Here is a 20,775-nt window from a genome sequence, read left to right as displayed (position 1 = left end):
GTGAAATCAGAAAGATTTTGGGGTAAAATCAAGGGGATTTTGAGGTGAAATCGGAGGAAATTTGGGGTGAAATCGGGAGGATTTTGGGTGAAATCGGCGGGATTTCGATGAAATTGCGGCGATTCGGAAGGAAGCCGTGACCACGCCTATATCACAAACCACGCCCCCCACCACCACACCCGCAGACACCACGCCCTCAAAGCCACACCCTCCGCGCTCAGCCAATCGTGTGCGGCAGCGCGCGCAGGCCCCGCCCACTCCCGTCGTGCCCCGCGCCGCCCGCGCCGGCGGCGGCCCCGGTGAGGGGAGGGGGGGCCGGTGCCGGGACCGGGTCCGGAGGGGTCAGGACCGGGTTTGAGGGGGGGTCTGGGGGTCCTGGGGGGGCTCCGGCACGGGGGGATTCGTGGGGAGGGTCCCGGATGGTCCCTGAGCGTTTCCGCGGTTTTGGGGGTGCCGGGAAGGGGCGGGTCCGTCCCGGGGGTTTCCTCCAATCCCCCTCGGAGCCCCCCGGGCTTGAGCCCCTCTGTGCCCCCCATAACCCCCCCAGGACCCCCAACCCCTCATTTCCACCCCCTCAGTCCCTCCCGTGGGCTCCGGCCCCGCCTGATGCCGCTGTTCCCCCTCCTCGCTCTATCCCGGCTCTGAGACACCCCCCATAAACCCCAATTGTTCCCCTATAAATTCCCCCTGTAACCCCCTCCCCATTTCCCCTGAGGCCCCACCACCATTTCCCCCCATTTCCCCACCGTGGGGCTGAAACCGCTGCTCCTGCTCCCCTCTGTGGGCAGCTCCCCCGGCCCCTGAGACCCCCAGAACTCCTCCTGAGACCCCCAGAACCCTTCCTGAGACCCCCAGAACCCTTCCTGAGACCCCCATTTCCCCCTGATTCCCCACAAGCCCCAGCACGGGGCTGAGACCTCTGCTCTTGCTCCCCTCTGTGCCTGCTGTGGGCAGCTCCTTCAGCCCCTGAGACGCCCAGAACTCCTTCCAGGACCCCCAAAAGTCCCCTCAAGCCCCTGTTCCCTGACCCCTGGCTCTCCACAGGCCCCAGCATGGGGCTGAAGCCCTGGCAGAAGGCTCTGTTCCCCCTGAGACCCCCAGAACTTCCCCCAAGACCCCCAGAACTCCTCCTGAGACCCCCAGAACCCTTCCTGAGACCCCCAGAACCCTTCCTGAGACCCCCAAAACTCCTCCTGAGACCCCCAGAACTCCTTCTGAGACCCCCAGAACTCCCCCTAACCCCCCATTCCCCTCTGACCCCTGGTTCCCCAGCACAGGACTGAAACTGCTGCTCCTGTTCCTCTTCTGTGGGCAGCTCCCCCAGCCCCTGAGACCCCCAGAACTCCCCACAAGACCCCCCAAAACTCCTCCTGAGACCCCCAGAACTCCTCCTGAGACCCCCAGAACTCCTCCTGAGCCCCTGGCTCCCCACAGGCCGCAGCATGGGGCTGAAGCCCTGGCAGAAGGCTCTGTTCCTCTTCTGTGGGCAGCTCCCCCAGCCCCTGGGACCCCCAAAACTCTTCCTGAGACCCCCAGAACTCCCCCTAACCCCCGTTCCCTGTCCCCTGGCTCCCCACAGGCCGCAGCATGGGGCTGAAGCCCTGGCAGAAGGCTCTGTTCCCCCTGCGCTCCGTGGCCGCCGTGGTTCGGCTCTTCGAGGCCGAGCTGCGGCAGCCCGAGCCCGACCTGGTGCTGCTCTCCTTGGTGCTGGGCTTCGTGGAACATTTCCTGGCCGTCAACCGAGTGCTGCCCACCAACGTGCCCGGGCTCACCTTCGAGTCCCGCCCGGGGCCGGACCCCCAGACCCGGCTGTACTTCCCGGTGGCCGAGCTGTCCATCGTGGCCGCGCTCTACGCCCGCTTCACGGCGCAGATCCGGGGAGCCGTGGACCTGTCCCTGTACCCCCGGCCCGACGGCTGCTCCTCGCGGGAGCTGGTGAGGAAAGTGTCAGATGTCATCTGGAACAGCCTCAGCCGCTCCTACTTCAAGGACAGGGCTCACATCCAGTCCCTCTTCAGCTTCATCACGGGTGAGGAAGGGTCCTGAGGGGGTGAGGAGGGGTCTTGAAGGGGTGAGGAGGGGTCCTGAGGGGGTTGGTGGGGCTGGGGTCTCACCTGGAGCAACCTCAGCTGCTCTTGCTTCAAGGGCAGGGCTCACATCCAGTCCCTGTTCAGCTTCATCACGGGTGAGGAAGGATCCTGAGGGGGTGAGGAGGGGTCCTGAGGGGGTGAGGAGGGGTCTTGAAGGGGTGAGGAGGGGTCCTGAGGGGGTTAGGAGGGGTCCTGAGGGGATAAGAGGGGTCTCATAGGGAGTTGGTGGGGCTGGGGTCTCACCCGGAGCAGCCTCAGTGCTCAGTGGATGTTGTGTCCTTATTCTGGGGGGGTCCCTTGTTTCTGTGTCCCCCCTCCCTTGGGGACAGCTCAGGTGTGGATGGGGGGTTTGGGGGGGTCTCTGTGTGTCCCTGACCCCCCTGTCCCCCCCAGGTACCAAGCTGGACAGCTCAGGCGTGGCCTTTGCCGTGGTTGGCGCCTGCCAGGTGCTGGGGCTCCCCGATGTTCACCTGGCCCTGAGCGAGGACCACGCCTGGGTGGCCTTTGGGGCCGGGGGGTCCCAAACGGCCGAGGTCACCTGGCACGGCAAGGGCAACGAGGACAGGAGGGGACAGCCCGTGCAGGCCGGGGTGGCCGAGAGGGTAGGGGGGACACGGGGGGGTGGGGGGCTCAAAGGGGCAGGAGGGGACATTAGGAGGGGTCATGGGGACAGTGGGGACATGGGGGTGGGGGGGGGTCAAAGTGACAGGGGGAACATTGGGGTGGGCGGGGGGCACAGGTGGATGTGTCCCCATGTGCCCTGTGTCACCTGTGCCCATGTCCCCAGAGCTGTACCTGGGTAGGGAGCACAGGTGGATGTGTCCCCTGTGTGTCCCCATGTCCCCTGTGTCCCTGTGTCCCCAGAGCTGGCTGTACCTGGGCAGGGGGCACAGGTGGATGTGTCCCTGTGTCCCCATGTCCCCTGTGTCCCCAGAGCTGGCTGTACCTGGGCAGGGAGCACAGGTGGGTGTGTCCCTGTGTCCCCATGTCCCCTGTGTCCCCAGAGCTGGCTGTACCTGGGCAGGGAGCACAGGTGGGTGTGTCCCCTGTGTGTCCCCATGTCCCCTGTGTCCCTGTGTCCCCAGAGCTGGCTGTACCTGGGCAGGGAGCACAGGTGGATGTGTCCCTGTGTCCCCTGTGTGTCCCCATGTCCCCTGTGTCCCCAGAGCTGGCTGTACCTGGGCAGGGAGCACAGGTGGATGTGTCCCTGTGTCCCCAGAGCTGGCTGTACCTGGGCAGGGAGCACAGGTGGATGTGTCCCTGTGTCCCCAGAGCTGGCTGTACCTGGGCAGGGAGCACAGGTGGATGTGTCCCTGTGTCCCCATGTCCCCTGTGTCCCCAGAGCTGGCTGTACCTGAAGGGCTCCTACCTGCGCTGCACGCGGCACATGGAGGTGGCGTTCATGGTGTGCGCCATCAACCCCTCCATCGACGGCCACACCGACAGCCTGGAGCTGCTGCAGCTGCAGCAGGTGAGGGACACCTGGGGGGCAGGTGAGGGACAGGTGTGGGACAGGGGAGGCCCAGGTGTGCCCCAGGTGTGCCCCAGGTGTGCCCCAGGTGTGGTGGCCCAGCTGTGCCCCTCCTCCCATCTCTCCCTCCTCTCCCCCCAGCGCCTGCTGTGGCTGCTCTATGACATGGGACACCTGGACAGGTGAGAGGGACCCCCCACCCCAGCACGGGGCTGCCCCCCAAGCTGCCCTGGGACCCCCCCAAACCCACCCCCACCTGCCCCACAGGTACCCCATGGCCCTGGGCAACCTGGCTGACCTGGAGGAGCTGGAGCCCACCCCCGGCAGACCCGACCCCCTCACCCTGTACCACCAGGTGAGCACGGGGGGGCGTTTGGGGTGTGCCCAGGTGTGCCCAGGTGTGCCCAGGTGTGCCCAGGTGTGCGCTGACCCCTCCCTGCCCCCCCCAGGGCATCCATTCTGCCCGCACCTATTACAACAACGAGCACATCTACCCCTACCTGTACCTGGCCGGCTTCCACTGCCGCAACAAGAACGTCAAGGAGGCCCTGCAGGCCTGGGCTGACACGGCCACCGTCATCCAGGAGTGAGTGGGGGGCACGGGGGGCGACCTTGGGGCTCCTGGGGGGTCCTAGGGGGTACCTGGGGTTACCTGTGGGACCCTGGGCTGGGCTGGGCTGGGCTGGGCTGGGCTGGGGGAGCTCCCTCCCTCCCTTCTGTGGGCTGGGGGGGGTCCTTGGGGGTGCCCACCCCCCCCCCCTTTTTATGGGGTCCATATCACCCCTGTGCCCCCCCCACGCCCAGGGTTGGGTTCTTGGGGTCTCCCCTGTCCTTTGTGGGTTCTGTGTCCTCTTTAGGGGTCCCCACATCTGTGGGGCAGCCCCCCCAAGCCCCCCCGTGCCCCCCCAGCTACAATTACTGCCGTGAGGATGAGGAGATCTACAAGGAATTCTTTGACGTGGCCAACGACGTCATCCCCAACCTGCTCAAGGAGGCGGCGGCCGAGCCCCCCCCGGGGGCTGAGGTGGGACCTGGAGCTGGGCACCCCCAAATCTGGGGGCTCCTGGGTGGGCATCCCCAAATCTGGGGGCTCCTGGAGCTGGGCACCCCCAAATTTGGAGGTTCCTGGAGCTGGGCACCCCCAAATCTGGGGGCTCCTGGGTGGGCATCCCCAAATCTGGGGGCTCCTGGAGCTGGGCACCCCCAAATTTGGAGGTTCCTGGAGCTGGGCACCCCCAAATTTGGGGGCTCCTGGAGATGGGGACCCTCAATTCTGGGGGCTCCTGGAGATGGGGACCCCCAAATTTGGAGGCTCCTGGGTGGGGGACCCTCAAATTTGAGAGATCCTGGAGCTATGCACCCCTAAATTTGGAGGTTCCTGCAACTGGGGACCTCCAAATTTGGGGGCTCCTGGGTGGGTTTGTGTGTGGGAGGGGCTCTGTGGGTCCTACCTTGGGGGGAGATTTTGGCTCTAAATTTGGGGCTCCCCACTGGCAAACCCCCCCCCCCCCCATCTCCCCGTACCCCCTTTTATGGGGTTCCCCTCCACTTTTGGGGATCCCTTCTGACTCGGGGGGGTTCTCAGGGGGCCCCCGGGGGTCTCCCAGCCCTGCAGGACCCCGAGTGCTTCGCTCACCTGCTGCGATTCTACGACGGCATCTGCAGGTGGGAGGAGGGGAGCCCCACGCCGGTGCTGCACGTGGGCTGGGCCACCTTCCTCGTGCAGTCCCTGGGCCGCTTCGACGGCCAGGTGAGCTTTTGGGGCGTCCCCAATGCTCTTTTTGGGGTATCCTTGGGGCTTTGAAGGATTCCTGAGTGGGTTCTGGAGTCCCCATGTCCTCTTTGGGGGGTCCTGAGTAGGTTCTGGGTTCCCCCACCTCTTTTTTGGGGCATCCATGGGGGTCTGGGGGGGTCTTGAGTTGGGTCTGGGGTCTCCAATGTTCTTTTTGGGGCATCTCTTGGGGTTTGGGGGATTCCTGAGTGGGGTCTGGGGTCCCCCTTGGGGGGTCCTGAGCAGCTTCTGTGGTCCCCCATCTCTTTTTTGGGACATCTCCAGAGATTTGGGGGATTCCTGGGTGGGTTCTGGAGTCCCCATGTCCTCTTTGGGGGGGTCCTGAGCAGGTTCTGGGGTCCCCATCTCTTTTTTGAGACATCTCCAGAGATTTGGGGGGGTCTGAATGGGGTCTGGGGTCCCCCTTGGGGGGGTCCTGAGCAGATTCTGGAGTCTCCCATCTCTTTTTTGGGTCATCCCTGGGGGTTTGGGGGTGTCCTGACTGGAGTCTGGAGTCTCCCTTGGAGAGTCCTGAGCAGATCCTGGGTTCCCCCATCTCTTTTCTGGGACGTCCCCAGAGATTCGGGGGGGTCCTGAATATGCTCTGGGACCCCAAAAAATCTCTTGGTGCGGGTCTCTAAATCCCCTCCGTGTCCCCCCCAGGTGCGCCAACAGGTGACCCTCCTCTCCGAGGACCCCACCCCTCCCGAGGCAGATCTGGGGGGTCCCGAAGACCCCCGCGATTGCCGCCGCCGGGGTCCCCGCCGCGAATCCAAACCCGAGGAGCCCCCGACCCCCAAAAAACCCTCGGAGCGCCGCCCCCCTCCCCGCGCCCCCCGGGCCGAGGAGACCCCGCCGCCCCCTCCCCCTGTCCCTGCCCCTCCCCCTGCCCCCCCCACCGCCCCTCCCCCGGCCCCCCCCGCGACCCCCGCGACCCCCGGGCCGGGCCCGGCCGCGCCCCCCGCGCCCCCGGGGCCGGTGCTGCGGTTCAGGTCCCAGAAGATGAGGGGGATGAAGGAGCTGCTGAGGGCGGCCAAGGTGAACTCGAGCGCCATCAAACTGCAGCTCACGGCCCAGAGCCAGGTGCAGCCGCGGCGGCCCCGAGCCCCGCCCGGCGCGTACCCCCTGCCCTTCCTCAAGAGACCCCGGAAAGGCTCCTAGGGAGCCCAGAAAACCCCGAAAAGGATCCTAGGGAGACACAAAAGCCCTCAAAAATGGTCCTAGGGAGCCCCAAAAACCTCAGGGAGGTGCAGCCGCGCCGGCCCTGAGCTCCACCCAGAGCCTACGCCTTGTCCTTGCTCAAGAGACCCCTAAAAGGCTCCTAGGGAGCCCAAAAAACCACAAACGGACCCAAAAATGGTCCTAGGGAGCCCCAAAAACCCCAGGGAGGTGCAGTGCCCCCCCTGCCCTTCCTAAAGAGACCCCTAAAAGGCTTCTAGGGAGCCCTAAAAACCCCAAAATTCCAGTCTGGGCCTGCCCCAACCCTTTCTCAACAGGTTCCAGAAAAAAAATCTCTCCCCAGAATGGGGGTGGAGGAATTTGGGGTTCAATTTGTGGAGAAATTTGAGGTGGAATTTTTGGAGAAATTTGAGGCGGAATTTATGAAGAAATTTGTGGAGGAGGGGCTGGGGTGTCCAATGGGCTGGGGATGGAATGTTTGAAGGGGTTTGGATTTGGGGGTGCAGGGGCTTTAAAGGTGGATTTGGGGAGCAGGGGAGGAGTTCAGGCTGAGCATTTTTTGGGGGGGGGGGCACAGGTCAGTTTTGGGGTGCACAACACGAGGCCTCTGGGGGGCCCGGATCTGGGGAAACCGGGGGGGATTCCAAGAGCCCGGGTGAGGGGGAGGCCATGGAATAATTGATAATAACATCAAATAAAAGTGCCGCTGTTTCACCGAGCGCCTCCGTCTCCGTTTCTGGGGGGCGCGGGGGGAGCGGACCCTCATGAGGGGGCGGCTCCCATGATCCTCCGCGCGCGGGCGAGCTCCCACCATACTTCGCGAGAGGTTTTGGCGGGCCGCTCTCTCGCCCGCCCTCCACCCATGTTTCCACCAATCAGCGCGCAGTTTCGCTGAGCGACAAAGGAAGCAGCCAATCAACTGCGCCCGGCCAAAGTCTGCTGCGCACGTCACTCATGCTCGGCACGGGGTTTCCCGCCGTCCCCGTCCGGGGGTGCGGGGCGGGGCGTGGCGCTGCCAATGGTGGCAGAGTCTCCGCGGTGGGTCCCGCCCTCCGCCACGCCACCCAATCACTGCTCGTCCTTCTGGCCCCCCCTCCCCCACGCTCCGTCTGAGTGACAGCCCCACCGACCAATCCCCGCCGCCAGCGCCTCAGCGTCCACCTCCGCCCCCCCGTCCGCCTGCCGGCCAATCCCCGCAGGCTTCTCCTTGACAGACATCTCCTTCAACCAATCGCGGTGTGCTCTCTCGTTGATCGACGCGTGGCGCGGCCAATCACGGCGGCGCGCGCGGCGCGGCGGCGTGGAAGGTTCGCGAAGGCCGCGCGGGGGCCGTTCTATGGCGACCGGGGCGAGCGCGGCCCAGCCCGGCCCCGCTCCCGGCCCCGCCGCCCCCCGCGCCCCCATGGCCGCCGCCGCTTTCCCTTTCGCGGCTCTGCCGCCTCCTCCGCCTCCTCCTCCGCCGCCTCCGCCACCTCCGCAGCCGCAGCCACCGGCGCAGCCGCCGCCGCCGCCGCCTCCGCCTTCGCAGGCCCCAGGCGGCCCCGCGGCCCCGCAGCCTCCGGGCGGCCCCGCGGCCCCTCAGCCGCCGCCCGCCGCTCCCTACGGGCAATTCCGCTTCCCGTCGCCGCCGCCCGGCCATGACCCGCCCGCGGCCCCCGCGGGGGCTCCGCCGGCCGCCCCCGCCGCTCCCCCCCAGCCCGCGGGGGCTCCGCAGCAGCCGCGGCCCGAGGAGGGCGCGGGGGGCGCGGGCACCGGGCCGGGAGATGCGGGCGGACGGGCGGGAGCCGCGCACAAGCCCCGGAGGGCAGGTACGGCCCGGGGCAGGGGAATACCGGGAGGTGGGGGTGGTTTTTGGGACCCCCGGGAGGGGTCGTGGGGAGCTTCTGGGGGGCGTCCCCGGGTATAACCCCCCAACTCTGGGGGTCTCCGGGACTTTAATCCTCCCGACTTGTGTGTCCCCGGGTTGTAGTCCCCGGGTTTGGGGGTCCCCGGGTTATAACATCTCGGTTTGGGGGTCCTGGGCTCTGATACCCCCGATTTGGGGTTTTCCGGGCTCTGATCCCCTTGATTTGGGGGTTTCCGGGAGTTGTAACCCCCCGATTTGGGGGTCCCTGGGCTCTGATTCTCCCAGTTTGAGGGTGTCTGGCATCTGATCCCCCCAATTCGGGGGTCCCCGGGAACTGATCCCCCCCATTTTGGGGGTTTCCGGAGGTTGTAACTCCCCAATTTGTGGGTCCCTGGGCTCTGATCCTCCCAGTTTGAAGGTCCCTGGGATCTGATCCCCCCATTTGGGGGTTTCCGGGGGTTGGAGCCCCCGAATTCAGGGGTCCCGGGCTCCGATCCCCCCATTTTGGGGGTTCTGGGCTCTGATCCTCCCGATTCGGGGGTCCCTGTGCTCTGATCCCCCAATTTGAGGATCCCTGCGATCTGATCCCAGTCGGTTTGGGGGTCCCCAAGCTCTGATCCCCCCATTTCGAGGATCCTCAGGCTCTGATCCCCACCATTTGGAGCTTTCCGGGGGTTGTAACCCCCCCAATTTGGGGTTCCCCGGGCTCTGATCCCCCCCAATTTGGGGGTCCCTCCACCCCACCTTGTCCCCCCTTGCCAGGACACGTGTCAGGCCAAGGTGGAACCCTCAGAACGGGACCCCCGTAAAACCCCATAAAAAGTCCTTTTATCCCCCAAAACTCCCGCACCCCCCCAGAACGCACCCCCTGTGCCCCAGGGAGGCTCAGCCCGGCGGGTTTGCCCGAATCGCGGCCTTTTCCCCCCAGACTTCCCGCGGAAGCGGAAGCGCAGCCGCTGGAACCAGGACTCGCTGGAGCAGAAGACGGTGATCCCGGGGATGCCCACGGTGATCCCGCCCGGGCTGACGCGCGAGCAGGAGCGCGCCTACATCGGTAACGCTTTGGGGCCAGAAAGCGCGGCTTTGGGGTCACCGGCCTGCGGGCGGGCTCTGAGCTCGGGTTTAGGGGCCAAGTTTGAGGTTTGGGGTCAGAACTCAAAATGTGGGCTCAGAGTTTTGGGTTTAGGGTCAGAGCTGTGGGTTTAGGGCCAGAGTTTGAGGTTTAGGGGCAGAGTTTGGGGTCAGAACTCAAAATGTGGGCTCAGAGCTCAGAGGGGTTTAGGGTCAGAGCTTTGGGTTCAGGGGCAGAGTTTGGGGTTTGGGGTCAGAGTTTGGGGTCAGAACTCAAAATGTGGGCTCTAAACTCAGGTTTAGGGGCAGAGCTTTGGGTTTGGGGTCAGAACTCAAAATGTGGGCTCTGAGCTCAGGGTTTAGGGTCAGAGCTCAGGGTTTAGGGTCAGAGTTTGGGGTTTGGGGTCAGAACTCAAAATGTGGGCTCAGAGCTTTGGGTTTTAGGGTCAGAGCTTTGGGTTTGGGGTCAGAGTTCAGGATGGGGGCTCAGCTCGCGGTGTGGGCTCAGAGCTTTGGGTTTAGGGTCAGAACTCAGGATGTGGGCTCACAATTTAGGGTGTGGGGTCAGAACTCAGGGTTTAGGGTCAGAGCTCAGTGTTTGGGCTCAGAGCTTTGGGTTTAGGGTCAGAGCTCAGGATTTAGGATTAGATCTTGGGGTTTGGCGTTAGAACTTCAAATGTGGGGTCAGAATTTAGGGTTTAGGGTCAGAGTTTGGGGTTCAGGCTCAGAACTCAGGATTTAGAGTCAGAACTGAGAGTTTGGGCTCAGAGCTCTGGGTTTAGGGTCAGAGCTTGGTATTTAGGGTCAGATCCCTGGGTTTGGGCTCAGAGCTCTGGGTTTAGGGTCAGAATTTGGGGTGTGGGCTCTGAACTTGGGGTTTAGTGTCAGAGCTCAGGATTTGGGGTCAGAACTCAGGGTTTAGGGTCAGAGTTTGGGGTTTAGGGTCAGAGTTTGGGGTTTAGGGTCAGAATTTGGGGTTTGGGCTCAGATTTCTGTGCCCACCCCCCCGAGGCTGAGGTGTGAGTAAGAGCACACCCACATTGGTAAAGATTTGGGGGAAAAAAATAGGATTTTAGGGTCAGAACCTAGAGGTTTTTGGGTTCAAATCCCCCTGGAATTGGGGTTAGAACCCCCTGAGATTCTGGGGCTAAACCAGAAATAGCCTCCAAATTTCGGATTAAATCTGGGGAATTTGGGGTCAGAACCCCTCAGGATCTGGGATCAGAGCCCCCCTGGGACATGGGGGAAATGAATTACCCCAAAACTTGCAATTTTGGGCAATAATGTGGGGTTTAGGTGAAAATGTGTCATTAATGCAACAATCTCTTGGTTAACCACGTTCATTTGTTGACAATAACGCATTTTGAGCTGGTTTTGTGTGTTTTAAGGTAACAATCTTCCTCTGATAACCTTTATCTTTAGTGACAATCAGGTCTTTTAGGCAATAATGACTGTGTTTAATTACATCTCCTGTTCTAGGTAATAACAGTTGCTTTTTTTAGTAGTAGTCATGTGTTTTGGGTTAATAATGTGGTTATTTTAGGCAATGTGTATTTTTTTAGGAATAATCTCTCGTTTTAGGTAAAATTGTGGTTGTTTTAGATAAAACTGTGGTTGTTTTAGGTAATAACTTTTACCTTCCGTAGTAATAATCTCACATTTTAGGTAACAGTGTGCTATTTTAGGAAATAATGTCTTTTTTTTTGACTGATAATCTTCTATTTTAGGTAATAATCTCTGGTTTTATGATAACAATCTCTAGATTTTCCATAAGAATGCAGGAGGTTTGGTAATAATGTGCTTTTTTTGGGTAATCCTGTGAAGTTTTTGATAACAATGTGATTATTTTTCTTTTGTGATAACCTGCTTTTTTTGGTAATAACACGTTTTTTGGGATAACAATGTGGTTTTTGGGGTAATAACCTGCTGTTATCGTTAAGAAGGTGTATTTTTCTGCTAATAATGTCAATTTTAGGTAACAACACCTGCTTTTTCTCACCCTAACCATTTGGTTTTAGGGCATTAATGCCTGGTTTTGGTGCCATGGAGCCGGTGTAGGTAGAAAAAAAAAAAAAAATTAAAAAAAAATTAAATTCAAACCCAGCCAAGAGCTGGCTTGGGACAGGATAATTTTGGGGGAGGAATGTTTTTATTTTTATTTTTATTTTTTTTCTGGGGGGGTAAAATGTGGGTGTTTTGTAACTGTGTCTCTCTCACCTCTCCGGGACCGGGTTCCTTCCAGTGCAACTGCAGATCGAAGACCTGACCCGCAAACTGCGCACGGGAGACCTGGGCATCCCCCCTAACCCCGAGGACAGGTCGGGACCTCCCCCCCCTGCCCCCCCAGACCTGGGCACCCCCCCCGGGGCCCCCCCAGACCTGGGCACCCCCCCCCGGGCCCCCCCCGTGAGCCGCAAGCAGCGCACGGGAGACCCTCGGCTGTGCCCCCTCCCCTAAGCCAGGACAGGTCGGGACCCCCCCCCCCCCTCCCCATTTCCCTCCTGGATTTGGGGGTGCTGACCCCCCCCCCACACACCCCCCCTGCGCTGATCCAGGGCCCCCCCAGTCTGGGGTGTTCCCCCTGAGTTTGGGGGTGCTGCTCTGGAACCCCCCCAGTTTGGGGTCTTGTTCCCCCTGAGCCCGGCCTGGGGCTCGTTAGGTGCGGATTAATGACCTGCAGTGGTGGCTTAATGAGCTCTGGGGGCTTAACGAGGCCCCAGCCCCACTGCACCCCCTTTTCCCTCTCCTTTCCCCCCCTTTTCACCCCAATTTTTCTCTGGGGGGTGGGGGCAGAGCTGCCGTTGCCCCTGCAAAGAGCCAAATTCCCCCCTCCACTCCCTCTCTTCACCTTTTCCTCCTGTTTTGGCCCCATTTTTCTGTGGCAGGGCAGGACGGGGGTCCCTCACCCCTTAGGGACCCCTGCTCTGGGGGGGTCCCCAGCTCTGTGGGGGTCCCCAACCCCGGGGGGGGGTCCCTGTGTCCTCAGGGATCCCTCACCTTTCGGGGGTCCCTCACCTTTGGGGGTCCCTCACCCCGTGGTGGCCGGGGGGGCTCTCCTGAGTCCCAGGACCGGGGGGAGGGGGACCCCCTCTGCCCCACCCCCCCAGGTTTTGGGGGGGGGGTCTCACCCCCCCCCAGCACACACAGCCCCAGGTTTTGGGGGTCTCCCAGGTTTGGGGGGGCGCAGGCCCCCCGCGCTAACCCAGCCTTGCTCCTGCAGCGCCCCGGGCCGAGGCCGCTCCCCCGCTGCGGCGTCGTTAGCGCTGGTTGGGGGGGGAATTAATTAATGAATTAACGATTAATCACGAGCGGGGACAGTGACGTCGCAGTTCCACCGAGGACCCGGCTGCTGCCAACCCCGAAAAGTCGCTTTTTCCCCCCAAACCGGGGGCAGGTTCGACTGTCGCCCGCGCCGGCTGTTTTTGGAGGATCCGCCTTAATCTCTTCCCTTCTTGCAGCCGCTGCCAAAATTCGCTATTTTGGGGGGGGAGGGGAGCCAAGATTTAACCAAACCCGAGCGATTCTGACTCTTTTTTTTATTTTTTATTTTTTTTTCCTTCCTCGCTGATAATTCTGATTTTTAATCATAATCTGATTTTCTCACCCCGACACGGCTCAGCTCAAGCGACCTTGACTCTTCCCTCCGGGGCTGCCAAAGCCGCGCGGCCCCCCCAGACAGGGACCTTTTCCTCCTAGAAACTGGGAAATTGGGCAAAAAAAAAAAAAACAAACAAAAAACGGGGAGAACTGGGCACAACCTGGGAGAAAAGGAGCAGGAATGGGGCAAAGCCAGGGAAAAACAACAAAACCGGACACAAAAGGGCCAAACCCTGACCCAGCAAAGGCCAAAGCGCAGAGAAACGGGCAGAGAGGGGCCGCTGGTTTGGGGAGTGGGAGGGCTGTGCTCTGCTGGCCTTAATTGGGCGCTAATTAATGCTCCCCCCCCCAATTATCCCCTCCTGGGGGTGGGTGGGGGCAGTGGCACAGGGTGGCCATGGGGGGGGGGGGGGTTTGTGGTGGTTTGAGGAGGGGGGGTCCTGACCCCTCCCCACCCCTCCACGTCCCCCTCCCCATCGCCAACAGCGAGGGGAGGGAAGAGCCCCCACACCCGGGGGTTGGGAGGGTTGGGGAGGGGGTTCTGGGGGTACAGCCCCTCCCCCCCCGAGGGGTCTGGGGGCCTCCCAGTGACCCCCCCACCCCCCGGAGCAGGTCCCCCTCCCCGGAGCCCATCTACAACAGCGAGGGGAAGCGCCTGAACACGCGGGAGTTCCGCACGCGCAAGAAGCTGGAGGAGGAGAGGCACAACCTCATCACTGAGATGGTGGCCCTGAACCCCGACTTCAAGCCCCCAGCTGACTACAAGTGAGGAGGGACCTCCCCCCCACACCCCGATTTGGGGCTGGTTCTGCCCACTTTGGGGGTTCCCCCAAGGGTTTGAGCCCTGATTTTTGTCCTTCCCCCAGGCCACCGGCGACGCGGGTGAGCGACAAGGTGATGATCCCGCAGGATGAGTACCCCGAGATCAACTTCGTGGGGCTCCTCATCGGGCCCAGGTGGGCACCCCGAGATCCTGGGGGGGGTGGGAGGGCTCTGGGGCTGGGGGCTTCACCCCAGGAATGTGGGGAGTTCCTGCAAACACTGAGGTGCTGCTGGGTCCCCGTCCCAACACCTGCAGAGTCCCGGTATGGGTGACCCCCCTCACTCCCCTCTAATTAACACAGGGTTAGTTAATGTTTAATGACAGACCCATGTCCATAACGAGCCTGAGCTCCTGATGAGCCCGTTCCCCACTCCCCCCAGTGTGGCTGCCCTGAGGGACCTGTGGGGTCCCCCAAAATTCCCAAGCAGAGCACAGAGAGGGAACCCAACCCAGGGCAAGGGTGAAGGAGGACGGGTGGGCTCTGAGAGTGTCCCCCAGCCAACCCCTGTGTGACCTGCGTGTCCTGGCGGCCCGTTCTCAGGGGGAACACTCTGAAGAACATCGAGAAGGAGTGCAATGCCAAGATCATGATCAGGGGCAAGGGCTCGGTCAAGGAGGGCAAGGTCGGCCGCAAGGACGGGCAGATGCTGCCGGGCGAGGACGAGCCCCTGCACGCCCTCGTCACCGCCAACACCATGGAGAACGTCAAGAAAGCCGTGGAGCAGGTTTGGGGGCGTCCCCGAGGGGCTTTGGGGGTGGTTTGGAGGTGCAGCCCCCCCATCTGACACCCTCTGTGCCCCCTCCCCAGATCAGGAACATCCTGAAGCAGGGCATCGAGACCCCCGAGGACCAGAACGATCTGCGCAAGATGCAGCTGCGGGAGCTGGCGCGGCTCAACGGGACCCTGCGGGAGGATGACAATCGGTCAGAGGGGTCCCACCACCCCTAATTCCTTTTAAATTAACCCCTCAGAGTCCCTGAATAAACCCTCGTTCCCTCCCCAGCATCCTGAGGCCGTGGCAGAGCACTGAGACTCGCAGCATCACCAACACCACGGTGTGCACCAAGTGCGGCGGGGCCGGGCACATCGCCTCCGACTGCAAGTTTGCCAGGTGACCCCCAAAATAAACCCCCAGATCCTTGTGGGAGTCCATAAATGTCCCCCAAAAGCCCACCAGATCCTCCTGAGATCCTCCCAAACTTCTTGAGATCTCCTTGAGATTCCCCCTGAACTCTCTGCAAATGCTCCTTAAATCTCTGAGAGCTCAATTATTCCCAAGCCTTGAGATTGCCTAAATCAGCCTCGAGATCTTCTCAAATCCTCCCCAGATCCCTCAAAATCCCCTCTAAACTTCACTGGGATTCCACCAAGTCCTCAGAACCCCTTTGGGATCCATCTCCCTGAGATCTCCCCAAAACCCCACCAAATACCCTTAAATCCTCTCCATCCCCTCTGAAATCCCCCAGAGCTTTTCCTTGGCCGTGCACGGGGGACACCCCTGCGCCCAGAGTTGGGCTGGGGGGGGATTTGGGGGTGCAGCACCCCCAGGCTCACCATCCCACCATGCCTGCCAGGCCTGGGGACCCCCAGTCTGCACAGGACAAGGCTCGGATGGACAAGGAGTACCTGTCCCTGATGGCCGAGCTGGGCGAGGCCCCGGTGTCCGTGAGCTCCAACGCCGCCCACAACAACAGCCCCTTGTCCAGCAGCCACCGTGCAGCCAGCCAGGCTGGGGGGCAGCCCCCCCCGGTGAGTGACCCCCAAAAACCCCCTGTGAGCCCCCAGAGCCCCCTAACCCACCCCTGAACTGCTGCCCCAAAACCAGACCCTGGTTGGGTGCGGGAGCAGGGAGTGACCCCCCAAAAATCCCTATGGGAACCCCCGGAGCCCCCTAACCCCACCCCTGAACTGCTGCCCCAAAAGCAGCCCCATGTCAGGTGTGGGATCAGTGAGTGACCCCCCAAAAATCCCTCTGGGAACCCCCAGAATCCTCACACCCACCCCTGAACTGCTGCCTCAAAAGCAGCCCCTGCTCAGGTGTGGGATCAGTGAGTGACCCCCCAAAACCCCTATAACTCCCCCCAAAACACCCCTGACACAGCCCAAAACCCCTATAACTCCCCCAAAACCCCTATAACCCCCCCAAAAACCCCTATAACCCCCCCAAACCCCTATAACCGCCCCCAATACCCTTATAGCCCCCCCAAAACCCCCCTATAACTGCCCCCCCAAAACCCCCCTGACCACCCCCAAAACCCTTATAACCCCCCTAAAACTTTTATAACTCCCCCCAAACCCCCCCTATAACTCCCCCCAAACCCCTATAACCCCCCCCAAACCCCCCTATAACTCCCCCAAACCCCCCCTGACCCCCCATTTTCCCCCCCAGAGCCGCCCCCCCTGGATGAGCTCAGCGCCCTCCGAGAACCGTCCCTACCATGGGCTGCACGGGGGGGGCCCGGGGGGGCCCGGGGGTCCCCACAGCTTCCCCCACCCCATGGCTGGCATGGGGGGGGGGCACGGGGGGCACCCCCTGCAGCACACCCCGAACGGGCCCCCCCCGTGGATGCAGCCCCACCACCCCCCCATGGGGGGGGGGCCGCACCCCCCCGGCCACCCCGGCCCCCACCACATGGGTACGGACGATCCTGGCTGGGGAGGGGGGAAAAAAGGGGGGAAAAAAGGGTTTTTTTGGGGTGAAAAAAGGGGGATTTGAGAGTTTATTTGGGGTGGGAAAAATGGGAGGGTTTGGGAGTTTATTTGGGGTGAAAAAAGGGATTTTTTGGGTGAAAAAGGGGGTTTTGGGGGGTTTATTTGGGGTGTAAGAAGGGATTTTTTTGGGGTGAAAAAATGGAGGGGTTTGGGTTTTTTTTTTTTTGGGGGGTGAAAAAAGGAAATTTTGGGGGTGAGAAAAGGGGTTTTTGGGGGTGAAAAAAGGGGGTTTTAGGGTTTTTTTGGGGGGTGAAAAATGGGGTTTTGGGGTGAAAAAACGGGGTGTTTGGGAGTTTATTTGGGTGAAAAAATGGATTTTTTTGGGTGAAAAAATGGGGGGTTTGGGGGTTTTTTGGGGGATGAAAAGGGGTTTTGGGGTGAAAAGGGGTTTTTTGGGGGGTGAAAAATAGGGGTTTTTGGGGTGAAAAAAGGGACTTTTTCAGGGGAAAAAAGGGGATTTTTTGGGGTGAAAAGGGGTTTTTGGGGTGAAAAAAGAGGGTTTTGGGGGTTTTTTTTGGTGAAAAAACGGGGGGCTTGGGGTTTTTGGGGGGGTGAAAAAAGGGATTTTTTGGTGAAAGGGGGTTTTTGGGGTGAAAAAAGGTCATTTTAGGGTTTTTTTTGAGGGGTGAAAAATAGGGGTTTTGGGGGTGAAAAAAGGGATTTTTTCGGGTGAATAAAGGGGTTTTGGGGGTGAAAAAGGATTTTTTCGGGGGTGAAAAAGGGGGTTTTGGGGTGGAAAAAGGGGTTGTTTGGGGGATTTTTTGGGGTGAAAAAAGGGGGGTTTGGGGTTTTTTTGGGGGGTGAAAAAAGGAAAATTTTGGGGTGAGAAAAGGGATTTTTTTTTGGTGAATAAAAGGGATTTTGGGGTGAAAAGGGGGGAGTTGGGTACTCCCACCCTCCCCTTACGTGGGGAGCTGAGTGAGAAATTGGGGTGGGGGGGGTTGGGGGTGCTCGGGGAATTTTGGGGCTGAAAAAGAGGATTTGGCCACCTTTGTTCATTTTTAAAACTTTTGGGGTGGTGGGGGGAGGATTTTGGGGTGAGAAGTGGGAATTTATGTTGTGGGGGGGGAATTGGGGATTGGGAGGATTTTGGGGTTAAACCAGGGAGTTTAACCCTTCTTTTCCCAAGCATGATTTTGGATGTGAACCTGGGGGAGGAAAGGGGGGTTTTGGGGAGCTGATTTTTGGGGGGTGTGGGTGTTTTTGGGGGGTTGGGGGTGTTTTTTTGGGGGGTGGGAGGGGGTCCCCCCCATCCCTAAGGCCACGGTCTCTCATTCCCTCAAGATCAGTACCTGGGAAATGCGCCGGTGGGCTCTGGGGTCTATCGCCTGCACCAGGGAAAAGGTGAGACCCTCACCCCAAAAAAACCCCCCCCAAAACCCCTCCCCACATCTCCCTGAGCCCCCCAGTTCCCCTTGACACCCCCCCCCCATAAAGTACTGCTGTCACTGGGGGGCTTGGGACCCCCAAATCCTTCTGACCCCCCTCAATTTCCCCCTCCCCAATACAATCCCAGTACCCCTGGCTGTCCTGACACCCCAATTTCCCCCTCCCCAATATCTCTGGCTGTCCTGACACCCCAATTTCCCCCTGAACCCCCCAATTTCCCCCTCCTCAATACAATCCCAGTACCCCTGGCTGTCCTGGCACCCCCAATTTCCCCCTCCCCAATACTGACACCCCCTGACACCCCCAATTTCCTCCACCTTTAAGGATATCTCTGTCACTGCTCGTCCTGACACCCCAATTTCCCCCTGAACCCCCCAATTTCCCCTTTCCTCAATATGATCCCAATACCCCTGGCTGTCCTGACACCCCCAATTTCCCCCTCCCCAATATCTCTGGCTGTCCTGACACCCCCAATTTCCCCCTCCCCCATAAGGATATCTCTCTCAATGGCTCTCCTGACACCCCAAATTCCCCCTGAATCCCCCCAATTTCCCCCTCCCCAATACCCCTGGCTGTCCTTACACCCCCCCTGACACCCCAGTTTCCCCCTCCCCAATACAATCCCAGTACCCCTGGCTGTCCTGGCACCCCAATTTCCCCCTGAACCCCCCAATTTCCCCCTCCTCAATATGATCCCAATACCCCTGACACCCCCAATTTCCCCCTCCCCAATATGATATCTCTATTACTGCCTGTCCTGCCACCCCAAATTCCCCCTGACCCCCTCAATTTCCCCCTCCCCAGTACCCCTGGCTTTCCTTACACCCCCGTGACACCCCCAATTTCCCCCTCCCCTATAAGGATATCTCTCTGAATGGCTCTCCTGACACCCCAGATTCTCCATGACCCCCCCAATTTCCCCCTCCCCAGTACAATCCCAGTCCCCCTGTCTCTCCTGGCACCCCCTGACCCCCCAATTTCCCCCTCCCCAGTACAATCCCAGTGCCCCTGTCTCTCCTGACCCCCCAATTTCCCCCTCCCCAATATCTCTGTCTCTCCTGACCCCCCAATTTCCCCTTCCCCATCACAATCCCAGTGCCCCTGTCTCTCCTGACCCCCCAATTTCCCCTTCCCCATCACAATCCCAGTGCCCCTGTCTCTCCCAACACCCCCTGACCCCCCAATTTCCCCCTCCCCATCACAATCCCAGTGCCCCTGTCTCTCCTGACCCCCCAATTTCCCCTTCCCCAATACAATCCCAGTGCCCCTGTCTGTCCTGGCGCCCCCTGACCCCCCCATTTCGTGCCCCCCCCAGGTATGATGCCACCACCGCTGGGTATGCTGCCCCCGCCGCCCCCCCCGCCCGGTGGGCAGCCGCCCCCCCCCTCCGGGCCCCTCCCTCCCTGGCAGCAGCAGCCGCCGCCGCCCCCCAGCAGCAGCAGCACCCCCTTGCCCTGGCAGCAAAGTGAGTCTGGGGGGGCCCCGGTGGGGCAGGGGGGGGCGATTTTGGGGTTATTTCCTGGCTTTGGGTCAGTTCCCGTTATCCTGAGGGATGGGGGGGGGTGGGGTTGTGTCCCCCAGAAATGAGTTTTTCCTTTAATTAACACCCCACTAATTAACCCAAATCCCAAATGAGTGCTCTGGGGCTGGGCTGTGGTGATGGTGGGGGGGGGGTCTTGTTCCTTTTGGGGGTTCCGTGTCCCCCAATTACCCCTCTACCCTTAATTAACCCCCACCATTAATTACCCCAGCCTACTCAGGCTCCCTTAGCATGATTTACCCCCTCCTCCAATTAACCCCCAGCGCTAATTAACCCTAATCCCAATGAGCCTCTCTGGAGTGTGGGATGTCTTGTTCCTTTTGGGGGTTCCCTGTCCCCCAATTACCCCTCTCCCCTCAATTAACCCCCACCTTTAATTACCCCAGCCTACTCAGGCTCCCTTAGCATGACTTACCCCCTCCTTTAATTAACCCCCAGCGCTAATTAACCCTTTCTTTCCCCCCCATAAAACAGATACGACGACCACCACGAGCGCTGGCAGCGCCTCCCTCCCTCCCTGGCAGCAGCAGGCGGGGGGGGGTGCGGCGGGGGGGGGGGCGGCTTCTTCGGGGGCCCCCCCGCTCCCCGGCAGCCCCTCCATGGTGCCTTTGCCCCCCGGGGTTCAGCCCCCGCTGCCCCCCGGGGCCCCCCCGCCCCCCCCGCCCCCTCCTGGCTCCGGGGGCCTGATGTACGCGCCCCCCCCCCCCCCCGCCGCCCCCCCCCATGGACCCTTCTAATTTCGTCACCATGATGGGCATGGGGGTGCCCGCCCTGCCCCCCTTCGGCATGCCCCCCGCGCCCCCCCCGCCGCCCCCCCAGAACTGAGCCTCGGACACTGCCGCTGCGGGGACCCCCCCCCAAAAAACACAACATCGGGGGATCCCCCCCTCATAAAACACCATGGGGATCCCCCCGTCAAGGACTGATCCATTGTGGGGACCCCCCCTCAAAAAACACATCAGGGGATCCCCCCCTCAAAAAACACAACATCGGGGACCCCCCCCTCAAAACACACCATGGGGATCCCCCTGTCAAGGACTGATCCATTGTGGGGACCCCCCCTCAAAAAACACCATGGGGATCCCCCCCTCAAAAAACACCATGGGGATCCCCCCCAGGACTGATCCATTGTGGGGACTCCCCCTCAAAAACGCCATCAGGGGATCCCCCCCAGGACTGATTCGTTGTGGGGACCCCCCCCCTCAAAAAACACAACATCAGGGGTTCCCCCCCCTCGAGGACTGATCCATCATAAGGAGCTCCCCCTCCCCAAAAGTCGATCAGG

The 20,775-nt window shown here is 61.1% G+C and overlaps 2 protein-coding genes across 3 annotated transcripts; both read left to right on the top strand.

The window, feature by feature from the left end:
• Positions 1-266: 266 nt before the first annotated feature.
• On the top strand, positions 267-7,012 carry MEN1 (menin 1). Of its 2 annotated transcripts, none has more exons than XM_066570393.1 (10): positions 267-299; positions 1,580-2,029; positions 2,484-2,692; positions 3,433-3,561; positions 3,703-3,743; positions 3,829-3,916; positions 4,011-4,147; positions 4,471-4,585; positions 5,147-5,311; positions 5,996-7,012. In XM_066570393.1, the coding sequence occupies exons 2-10, from the start codon at positions 1,588-1,590 to the stop codon at positions 6,491-6,493; spliced, it is 1,824 nt and encodes a 607-aa protein (XP_066426490.1). In that variant the 5' UTR covers positions 267-299; positions 1,580-1,587; the 3' UTR covers positions 6,494-7,012. The 2 variants fall into 2 exon arrangements, with proteins under 2 accessions (XP_066426490.1, XP_066426488.1); XM_066570391.1 differs by having other exon boundaries at positions 277-341.
• Positions 7,013-7,898: 886 nt separating this feature from the next.
• Positions 7,899-20,758, top strand: SF1 (splicing factor 1). The gene is given in 14 exon segments (XM_066570375.1): positions 7,899-8,319; positions 9,286-9,411; positions 11,671-11,746; positions 13,638-13,790; positions 13,892-13,981; positions 14,390-14,573; positions 14,657-14,772; positions 14,853-14,960; positions 15,424-15,598; positions 16,239-16,485; positions 17,846-17,905; positions 19,266-19,415; positions 19,965-20,188; positions 20,190-20,758. Coding segments are annotated over 14 exon segments (2,241 nt in total). The 5' UTR covers positions 7,899-7,913; the 3' UTR covers positions 20,316-20,758.
• The last annotated feature ends 17 nt before the right edge of the window (positions 20,759-20,775 follow it).

Source organism: Molothrus aeneus, unplaced genomic scaffold (assembly GCF_037042795.1).
Source record: "Molothrus aeneus isolate 106 unplaced genomic scaffold, BPBGC_Maene_1.0 scaffold_30, whole genome shotgun sequence".
Lineage (NCBI taxonomy): Eukaryota > Metazoa > Chordata > Aves > Passeriformes > Icteridae > Molothrus > Molothrus aeneus.
This window is presented reverse-complemented; position numbering and strand designations above follow the sequence as displayed.

Excerpts from the sequence above, each read along its gene's own strand:
- MEN1 (XM_066570393.1), top strand. The coding sequence starts at position 1,588 with ATGGGGCTGAAGCCCTGGCAGAAGGCTCTGTTCCCCCTGCGCTCCGTG. Across the intron at positions 4,586-5,146 it reads AGCCCCCCCCGGGGGCTGAG|GGGGCCCCCGGGGGTCTCCC; the intron begins GTGGGACCTGGA and ends GGGGGTTCTCAG. Across the intron at positions 5,312-5,995 it reads TGGGCCGCTTCGACGGCCAG|GTGCGCCAACAGGTGACCCT; the intron begins GTGAGCTTTTGG and ends TGTCCCCCCCAG.